The 10848-nt window shown below is 42.3% G+C and overlaps 2 protein-coding genes across 2 annotated transcripts; one reads left to right on the forward strand and one right to left on the reverse strand.

Moving 5' to 3' along the window:
• Window positions 1-699: 699 nt before the first annotated feature.
• yipf2 (Yip1 domain family, member 2) lies at window positions 700-7971 on the reverse strand. Its single transcript, XM_086184414.1, has 9 exons — window positions 7710-7971; window positions 7404-7469; window positions 6741-6892; window positions 6582-6662; window positions 6331-6418; window positions 5449-5565; window positions 5153-5319; window positions 2173-2355; window positions 700-2093 (listed from the first exon to the last, which is right to left on the reverse strand). Exons 2-9 carry the CDS (start codon window positions 7432-7434, stop codon window positions 2004-2006), a joined length of 909 nt encoding a protein of 302 aa, XP_086040540.1. The 5' UTR covers window positions 7435-7469; window positions 7710-7971; the 3' UTR covers window positions 700-2003.
• A 268-nt stretch (window positions 7972-8239) lies between these two features.
• timm29 (translocase of inner mitochondrial membrane 29) lies at window positions 8240-10539 on the forward strand. The gene is made up of 2 exons (XM_086184914.1): window positions 8240-8450; window positions 9387-10539. The coding sequence occupies exons 1-2, from the start codon at window positions 8336-8338 to the stop codon at window positions 10052-10054; spliced, it is 783 nt and encodes a 260-aa protein (XP_086041040.1). The 5' UTR covers window positions 8240-8335; the 3' UTR covers window positions 10055-10539.
• Window positions 10540-10848: the final 309 nt, after the last annotated feature.

Genomic DNA, 10848 nt, shown 5'->3' on the forward strand with positions numbered 1-10848 from the left:
AGACAGGTAGAGACAGACAGGACGGCAGGAAAGAGAGAAAAGATATCCAAGTTATAAATGATTAGGACTGGATTTTTTGAGTTTTCTTGAAGGCATTTCCTCCATCATTCAAGAGGCTTTTTCACTTGTGACTGACTAGTGGGGGTGCAGTATAACAGAGGTGTAACATAACAGTATATATACATATTCCAGACTTTGTTCCTGAGTATTTTTGAAGAGGTAGTCACAGGTCCAGGTCTGGATTGAGGAGTGCTGCTGCTGTCTGTCTTTGATTCTGACTGCTGGGCAGAGAAGTTCAGGGAAATATTTCAAATGAGACCCAAAACATGCGTTTACTCCAAATGCTCGAAGAGCAGCAATCAGTTTACATTTGATATGCAGAGTTAAATAACCTAAAATTCAGAGTGACTACGGTAGTTCCAGATGAATTCTGCACAATTCAGGATCTAAAATTCGGAATTATATCTAAATCTACTTTTATTCAGTGTGCATCTCTTGATATCAGAGTTATTCCCATAATCTTGAGATAATCATGGCTTTTGAAAGATTAGGCAATAAACTGTGATAAGATAATTTACTGCAGCTGCACTCTTTCATTTTTGTCTGCAGGTCCTTGAACTGACACAGGAGACACTACTGGTATGCACTACTAACAGCTACTGCAGAGTGTGAACACCAAAGGAAACACATGTTTAGTAATCAAAGAAAAAACAAGTTTATTAACAAAAGCCCCGAAACTGCATCACAGTCAGGAATAAATAATCCTGCAGATAAACATTTTCCTCAGTTTTACAATAAATCATCTTTGTGGAGGTGAGACGGAGGCCTCCAGGGTTCTAACAGGTGAGAGCTGGTTGGTGCGTCTGCAGGGGTCCTCAGGCATTCCTCCTCCACTGTTACTGGAGCAAGCTGCTTCATGGGAGAACATTCACAGCCTGTTCTGCTACTTTACAACATTCCAATAAGACATTCATTGTAATTATGAGGTTTTACTTTGTGTTCCAATGATTAGCAAAGACAAAAACATGGGGGGGGGGGGGGAGTCTGCTAACCAATATGTGAGACTACAACTGAATATCAGCGCGCTACGATGCAATCCAACATTTTCCAAATACTGGAGGTTTGTGATGAGACTCCGTGGGCTCAGGAGGTTCCGCATCATGTCCCAGGCTTCTGACAGCTCTGACAGGTTACAGTAGTCAGTCACAGTCATAAACATTAACGTGTACAGTAGCATTTGAGTCTACCAATCTAACTTAGCAAGAGGAGGCATAAAGGAAGGCTTTTTATTTTGTATAATGATTGAGTAAAATAAGACTTATCTCAAAACCTGATAAGGATTCAGCACAATTAGTGGGACACGTGCACGTCAAAATATACGCTGTCGATCCAAAAACAATTTACCGATAACAATTCAATAATTTCTAAAATAAATATCTCTTGCAAAGCAAAATGTGACGGGCATTTTTCATTTTAAATATCATTTGAAAATGTTCACACTAAAAAAACGAATTGTCAGATTCATCAAATGAGAATACATGAAAAGAATCGACACGAATGATGTTTATATCTTCAACATTTTTGTCTCAGTTGAACTAACTCTTCTGTCCACACTCTAATGGATAAGCACTGAACCTGTGGTTGTGCGATGCCCCTCAGTTTCGATGTTTTTGTCTCTGCCGCCATGGTCCCTCCCCTACTTATCTTGTGTTTGAAACTTTGAGATGAAATGATGGCAATCACAGTGTTAAGGAAGCCCTGAAAACCACTGACAAGCACCACCTCCTGAAACATCACAGTAGAAATCTCCTGCAGTGAACACGTCCCCCTTCAAACGACCACCAACCTCAGGTTAAAAAACCACGACACTCACCGCCATTCCAAGACTTTGTCAGGGAGCATTGAACAAATCACATTACCTAAAAAAAAGCTTGTCTATTCATAGTTTAATGTCTGCATGTGACTCCTGATGAAACGGAGATGTCCCTGCTCCTTGTCATGGGTTACTGAGATTTGGTGGTCAGTGTAATGTGAACTGGGGGAGTTGTGGGGGCTGTGGTTGGTACGTGGACAGCTGTGTGGAAGAAGTACAGCTGGAAAAAAATAAAAAAAAATAATTAGTGTTGAGTCATGCAGTTGAAATCTGAGGCTACAGCCACACAGGTCACGAACCTTACAGCCAACTGCCAGCAGGGCGTGTAGAACCAATATGGTCACAACCGTAGCCACTGCCATCACTTTGGTGTCGTCACGGACAACCGGCCAGAAGGTGAGGACCAGGACTGAACCTGAGATCACCATGGCAACCAGGATCAGTGTCCAGCGCAACCACTCAAATGGAATGATCCATAAAACCTGGAAGTAATACAGCTGGATTTCAGTTAAAGCCAAAATGATGATGATCATTATTACCCTTTGGGCTGAACAATCCATGGAAACTTCATCAAAGTCCAAATCAAAAATGAGGCCAGGTGCATATCCAAGTGGTAGAAGGTGCAAGAGGCCAAACGATGCAGGTATTCTACTGACCCAAGAAACCGGTACAGACCACCTAGAGATCAGAACATTATCTTTTCGATATGATTTCTATTAAAATGCCAATAATGACACAATTATGATAACTCCTCCTAATAAAGTGAATCGCATCACAACAGCAAAATCGGTCAAAAATCCTAGTGCAGTTTATGATGCTGCTCCGCAGCACTGACTCAAGTCACGTGCACTCACTCACATCACTTGCCTTGAAACTGAAATAGTTCCAAATAACAAATGATCTGTTCGAGGGGGCCAGCTCTTGGCCTGAAGCTCCAGACATCTGATTTTCATTTTCTCCTGCCTTCTCTATGTTATCGAGCTCCTCCACTCTGGACTGCAGCAGCGACATTCATGACATTTTTGCACAGACTGCTGATGCCAAAACATCGGCGCTGATAGTTTAGCTGGACTTGATAAGGACCAAAGTTTTCTATGAGCAGAGAATTTAAAAGGTACAAAAATCAGAGTCAATAATGTTTTTCTTATTAGCTGGAAGCTAAAATTGTGACTGGGATCAATATTTGATGGATTATGCAGCTGTACAGCATCTCCAAGCAGACGCCTGGAGTACCAGATTTGTGATAGGAGATTTGATCAGGAAGTCAAGGGCTAAACTGCAACTAAACCATCAGCTGATCTTCAACCCTGAGAGAAGATGTACTGGCTAGTACACAAGCAGGAAATCTTGTCTTGACAACAGAAGTCATGTGTTTTGTGTGTCACATGATTGTGTGTGGTGAAGTTGGAGCTTTAAATAAAACACTGCGTCTCTGCTCTGGTGGTGCTTTGATCCAGGAAAACAACACAATATGCAGGAGTAGTCTGAATGTCACAAGCCATTTTCACATTTATTAGTGCAATACCTGTTGTTTGAGGGGCAGAGCCATGCGTTGTGTGACATGTTATTTTACTTTGAATTTCTGCAATCGATATCAACAACATCATTCCTAGCAAGGTTTTTTTCTGAGATATCTCTGAAATCAATCTGATGACGTGAGAATGACTGAAAACTACACCCAACATCGTGAGAGACAACAGCAGACATCTGTAATTCAGTTTTGACTCATCAAAATAAAAGCTGTAGATATTTGGAGTCAAGATTTGTGTCCAGAACTGTTGTGTACCCCTTCTACCTGATGCAGGTCAGACTGAGTGAAACATTTTGTGTTCATATGTGATATATTTTCAGGCAGTAAGTGAGACATTGTGCGTTTTTTTATCCTACTTTTTTTCTTTTTTTTTTGTTGCAAGTTTGCAGCTTTTTCTGACTCACCTGTCATACTCAAGAGTTAAGAAAGTGACTTTTAAGGACTCGGTTTAAAAAGGGGATTCAAAAGCTAAAATATGATCACCCATGGGCTGCACGGTGGTGCAGTGGTCAGCGCTGTCACCTCGCAGCAAGAAGGTTCCAGGTTGGAGCATGAGATCTTCCTGGGTGAGTCTCCATGTTCTCCCTGTTCCTGCTGGGTTCTCTCTGGTACTCCAGCTTCCTCCACAGTCCAAAGACATCAAGAGGGGACGAGGCTGATTGATACTCTAAATTGATCATGAGTGTGCTTGCTGATGGAGAATTGTTGGTGTAAATTCAGCGAAGGAGTGAGGTACTGGACCTGCTCTACTTGGAAAGTGTCAGGAGAGAACTTTTGTTGTGATTTGGCGCTATAGAAATAAAACTGACTTGACTTGACTTGAGTGGTTGTTTGTCTCTATGTGTTGGCCCTGTGATGGACTGGTGACCCGTCCAGAGTAAACCCCGCCTCTTGCCTGAAAGCCGCTGGGATAGGCTCCACCCCCACCCCACCCCACCCCAACCTTTAACAAGATAAACTGTAGAAAACGGATGAATGGATGGATGGTCAGCCATCTTTGAACTGCCACAAAAAGCCTTGTCTTCAGTGAATGCTGTGCAGGATGAACCTGACTGTGAGCTGCTAAATATTTGTTTTCTATGTCTTTTTTTTTGACAAATTCAAAAGAGGCAGTCAGAGACTTACACTTTTTTAAAATAAGTGTTGAATTGCTCAACATTCAGACAACCCTCAGTGAAACTGAAAAAGTGGGAACGGAATACAACAAGGTGCCTTTCCGTTTACTGACGGACAGAAGACTGGATATCAATAATAGCTGTCAGGATGTGGAGCTATCTAATGTCTATTTAAACAACATTACAAAGTATTTCTTAACAACACCTTTAATGTTGCATTCCAGTTCCTAAACCCTCCAATAAATGAAGTAACATTATGATCTGGCTGAATTTAAGTAAGAAATATTTCAGATATCGCAAATATATTGTCTCTAAAGATGTCTTTAACTTGATAAAAGACTTCAGTGATTAAACAATGACTCACCATAGTTTTGACTTAATTCTTAATCAAAATTTAACTCTAAAAAGGACAGCGGACTGTAGTTTGGATGTTAAGGATCAAACATTACTCAAATGTCTGAAATGAGAACTTTGAACAGGCAAAATTAAGATGAAGACGACAGTTGAGACTGTCCTGTGCAGCCACTATATGTAAAGATGGCTGGACAGAGAGAAATGATTGATAAACTTAAAAAAAAAATCCTGATTCTCACTGGTTATAAATAAATAGATTGAAACTAAGAATGTACTCACTGAGGTGGGGATATAGATGAACAGAGAGTAGCCATAGACACAGACAGTCTCCAGGAAGGAATAGCCTCCAATCTGTCTCTCAGGCCCCTGCCGCCAGGTAAGGAAACCCCACAGAGCCATTGGTACCAGCCAGGCATAAATGAAGATGACTAGAGCAGCGGTCGTTACTGCAAGCAAGAGGCACAGAAGCCAGAGGTCCATTTATAACCAGATGATGAAATGTGTTCAAAAGCGCCCGGTAAGTTTTACTCATCACTGGGAGAGAAAAAAAAAATGTATGAGAAAAGAGGACTAACCTCTGTGGAACTGGGGTCTGTAGTGGTGGGCGGGGTTTCCCATCTCGCTGAGGAAGGTGGACAGATTCCCACTTATTGCTACTGAGAACACCAGTGTCACACAGATCCAGAATGGACCTACAGAAGAAACAAACAAACACATAACATTAAATATGTGTGTTGAATTCGTTTTTAACTTCATACTAAGGGTTCACCCAAAAAAAGTGTATTTTTCTGAATACTACAGTCCAAATGACACAGAGCGCGGCCAGCCGGCACATTCACCTGAACCAACTCATGCTCCTTCCTGGTAGCTGCGAACCGGGAGGGGTTATAGTTTGTGTGTTATTAGATGAAATAAAAGTATTTGTGAGTTACAGGGCTAAATAAAGAAGATATGGAATATGCTGGACAACATACTTGAGAGTCTGTAAACAGACAATTTTGCTGCTGTTTGTTGTTGGTGTCAGTGGGGCGCCATTAGCTTCATAATAAATACATGTGGCTGTCTCTTTGTGTATTCTGGAGTCATAAAGAAATGATGCAGAAAGGGGAAAACATCTTTCTTAGTTCAAGGCACCGATAAGTGAGAACTTGAAAGGCAATTCTCTGTGGAGAAGAAAGTAGGTTCTAATACCATTTTAAAAAGGCAAAGATGTTTATTCAGGCTCTGTGTGTGTGTGTGTGTGTGTGTGTGTGTGTGTGTGTGTGTTGCTCAGATCTCAGGGTATAATCACCGCAGCAAGGTGTTGTGAGAAGAAATCTTATATTCACAGCCACCAGGTGACGATAATACATGGTTATAAATGCCGCTTTCCAATCAGATTAAATATGTTCACATTCAGAGAAACCAAAGAATAAAAGTTTAATTTCTATTGAGTGAGTATGATTATGTTGGCTTACCATATAAGTCTGGGTTATTTCTAAGATAGTATTTGATAAAGTTCCTTCCAGGTAACGGCATCACTGACCCCTTCACTCTGTCCAGGACCTGAATCACACAAACCAGACCAACACTGAAAACTAATTCTCATAATCAGCTGTGAAAAAGTAGCTCACTGGTGTTTTGTTTTAAAGTGACTGGAGCTGCTGTTTAACTACAGTAACAAATTGTGTTTGTGGAGAGGGTGTAGGCAGTGCATGTGCCACCTTACCTGATCTGTGTCCACATTGAAGAATGACTGATAATACTCAAAGGTCCAGAAGCCCCCCGCTGGTTTCTGTCCTCCCAAGAGCTGGAAACACACACATCCTTCAGCTTGAATGATTTAATAAGAAGCGTTACTGTGGGTCAGCAAAGACACTTTGCTCACCTCAGAACTTTCCTCCTGACCTTCCTCATCTGACAGATCGAGTTTTACATCCTCTCCACCTCCTGCTGCTGCTGTAGCAGTACTTGAGGCTGCCATACTGAGGGTGGATGCCCCAGGGTCAGCAGACAACAGGTCTGCTGCTTCCTCAAATTCTACAGATGGAAATCAGGACAGATAATTGAGTCAGTAATAGCGGAGGAGCTAAGAAGCACATGACCTACACAGGTAGACTCCATAATAATATTTTGTTTACATGTTGATGAGGATAAAACAAGCAGAGGTTTGAGGTGGTAGCGTTTAGTGATTGCAATCGACACCCCCTGTCTCTCCCATCGGGAGCAATTGGAGATTCAGTATTTTTCACACGGAAGGTTCCACATGGCCACCCGCGGAAGCCGGGGTCAACATCTCAGTTACCGGACGAGTACCTCCATGCTAGCCCATATTAAACCAATAGAGTTCTGGCTTGAGGGCAGGCTATACAGTATGAGACAATGGGAGGCAACTGAATATGTTGCAGACAGAATTTGGTCCATGTTAGGACCGTTTCTTTGGCACCCGCATCTAAGAGAACATTTACTGGAATGTAGGGGTGGGTGACAATGAAGCGCTTTATCCAACATCATCGCCTGGAGTATGGACAAGTTGTGCCACTGGATTTACCTTGGAACTGCAGATCATTTGGAGTGGCCATTGTTTTAGTGGACAAGCAGCCACCTCAAGAGGAACCTAAGAGAAGATAACAACATGACAACCCGATCAATAAAAGACAATCCCTGTTTTCAACTTAGTAACTGTTAAACTACAGCAGGTTATGGTATCAGAAGGGAAGATTTCCTCACTGTCACGCCCATAGTAATACGCTATTTGGATTATAAAGTCCATGAGACAGGTAATTGAGCAATCTTGCCGTGAAAATAAACAAATATTATTAACTCAAATAGAATAGAATAGAATAAATAAACCCACCTGGCCACAGAGGTCTATCACTAATGGTGATGGCGTGACAGCGGCCACGAAGTTGCAGTAATGTTACAGCAGCAGCTCTGACTAATGTTACAAATGTTCTTTAGCTATTGTCAAACATTCTTTCAATTATTTGATGGTAACTAGCGTAAATGAGCGACAGTCAAAGCCACGTAGGTTTGCGGGACCGATATTAAACTAGCAGTCATCAATAACACACCGCTAACTGACGTCTGTCATCGCTAGCGTAGCTCCTGTCAGACACACAAGCTAGCGCGTCTTCCGGGTACACGTCATCATGTAAACAAAGTCGTCGCACATCCATGCGCCAGAGTGACACAACGCGCTTAAAAATTGTAAATGTAGAGAACAGTATACATCTCCCTTTATTACAAAAAAGGTGTACTTATGTATATAAAAATGAAAACTAAACACGTATTCGCAAACTTAATTTGCTGTCACACTTTGAGCAGCAAGCGGAACCTTTGTGAGATTAATATTTCGCCGGAAGATTAAAACCCACCCAACCTGTAGTAGCCATTTTGGCTCCATGTGAAGCCTTCAACCCTTCACACCAGGATGCCCTATTAGAGTGAGGGTGACCGGCCTGGGAAATAAAATCAGCCGGTATGGCTTGGTGGTTCGGTGCAAGTAGGACGTTGTGCCAGGCGGCCAAGGCAGCAGCCGCTCCGGCCGCTCCAGCCTCAAGCAGCCGCTGGGAAAGACTGAAAAACAGCAAAGCAGGTGAGAGACAGCGCATGACAACTGGCTTGGGGCTCTTCGCTTCATCACATAAGCTCAACGTGACTGTAACATAACCTAAGTTCACTCTTATTGTAATATTTTTCAAGAAGAGTATGATAAGAGGAATGTTCTGCGTTAATGTAATGATGGATTTTGCCGTGAGTAATCATTCATTGTCGACCTGAATCTCGACTAACTTTTGTTCTTAATCACGATATAATTAAGCACTGGTGGCTCGATTTACGTGTCAGTTCAGCTCTTTCATGCTTCCTTTATTAACCCAACACTTAATAAATGGTGTCCCGCCCTCCTTATTTCTTTTCGCAAGTCCTCTGGGTTTCATTCATGCCTCCAGCACAAGATCCCCTTCAGGGTCGTAAGCGTCGCCCAGGGGGTCTGAAGAATGAGGAATCATTTTCTCTGGTCACATCTGACATAGTATACCACATCTGACCTGTAATTATATCAAAAAATAAAAATATACAATATATACAAATATATACAATACAAAAAAATATAAATCACTCCCAAATTTCTCCTGATTTACAATTCATGTAATTGCCGGGTTGTTTTCTTAGCTCTTTTTTAACTCCTTGCTGATTTTTCTCATAGCATTGCCACAGACGTTTTAATGGGAGATTAGCATATTTTAAACTGCAATTTTCCCAGTTATTAAAAAAACGATTTGTAAAACAAGCTTTTTACATTGCACCATTGTAACAAATTATATTTGCAGTTAATTAGAATAATGGAAAAGCATTATGTCATACAGTGAGTGGGGAGTCTGCAACCAACAGCTAGAACTTACTAATGTCTCGCGAATCAGATTCTTGTGGAGAAAAATACTTCACCTCAGAAAAGTGTGTGTGTGAGAGAGAGAGAGATCTAGCAGGACAAAGTTTGATCTCCTCTGCTGTTTCTTTCCTCCTGGTGTAGGTGTGTGGTGTCGTAGCCTGATCTCTGACTATAAGGAGGCCTGTAAGGAGGTTGTGGTTGGTGCACGGGAGCGACCTGGCAAAGCCATGATGTACCTGACTGTGTTAGGGGGGGCGTGGGCTTGTTTCCAGACAAGGCCTGATGAGACATCCTTTGAGGCTGCCCTGCTGGAACGTTCCAATCAGCTTGGCTTGCTGTCTCCGTGGATCCGCAGTGGAACTTCTGATGGCCATGTGCAGAATTTGGTTAAAATTCGCAATGAGGGCCGTCTGCGCCATGCCAGCTTAGGTCTGCTCTCTCTGGTTTACAATGCTGACTATGACCCTGATACCACCCTGTACGAATCCCAGTGCTCCTATCTGTCAATACCCTGGAGGGAGCTTCCCCAACGCATGCTTGACGTGGGCTTCGCCGGCCGCTGGTGGATTCTGGACTCGAAGATGAATAACTATGACGTGAATGATGAGGCATTTAAGCACCTGCCAGCGCACATGCAGTTAACATCTCCACCTAGTGTTCAGGAGGTGGAAAGGAATGAGAGGTTGCACAAAGAGTCATGGTTAGCACTGAAACTGGAGGATGAGGAGAAAGAAACAAGTGTCACAGAGGTCACTGTCAGTGGAGACGGACACGTCAGATCAGAGAAAGAGGAACGCACGAGTGCTTGATGGCTCTGAAGAAGAACATCCTGGACACTCACCTGTGCTGAGGTGGCAGTGCTGGATTTTCCAAACTGCATTTAATAACGGTGTACTCTCCAAGCTGCTACAGCCACCCCAAGCTGCTACAGCCACCCCAAGCTGCCGACACACATGGAATTGTTATAGTTTGGGCCTCACTAAAATAAAAGTACCTCCCTCATACAGTGCTGAGTTTTGGTTTTATTCATTCAACATGTTTGCCCTGAAAGGTTGCGAATAATTGATGCACTTTCTCTTTATGGGTTGACGATGACCGAGTCATCTTTTGCTCTCTCAGCTTCAAGCCCTTCAACTTGTGCTTTAAACTACATTGAAACAACAGAAATCAATGTGTGAGGTTTCAATTTTCCGCTTTTTTTCTTAGCCCAATCTTCATCAAAGTGTCATGTAGATGGATTAAGATTCACACAGTCATAGTATAAATTCAAGTATTAGAAAAACATCTTTATTTCTACCTGTTCAGAGGTTTTATGTAGAACCTGTGAGAAATGTGGATCTCATGCATATTATATGCAAATGAGGTTGTCTTACCAGTACCTATAAAGGAATGCCTATGGACTGATACGATGCATTTGATGATTGAATTGTTTCCCTGCACGACTTGTAGCAGGGCTGCAGTGAGACTCTCCAGATGGAAATAAGTGAAAGCGGAGTGTCACTCCTAAACCGAGAGGGATTTAACTGAAGACTACAAAAGAAATATGTGGTTTTAAGAGTCCTTCAGCAGGTTGGAGTATAAATGACGGTTTCAGGCTTTCCGT

The sequence above is a fragment of the Aulostomus chinensis genome, chromosome 18, assembly GCF_037954235.1.
Source record: "Aulostomus chinensis isolate RoL2024-O1b breed Wild chromosome 18, RoL_Achi_v1.0, whole genome shotgun sequence".
NCBI lineage: Eukaryota > Metazoa > Chordata > Actinopteri > Syngnathiformes > Aulostomidae > Aulostomus > Aulostomus chinensis.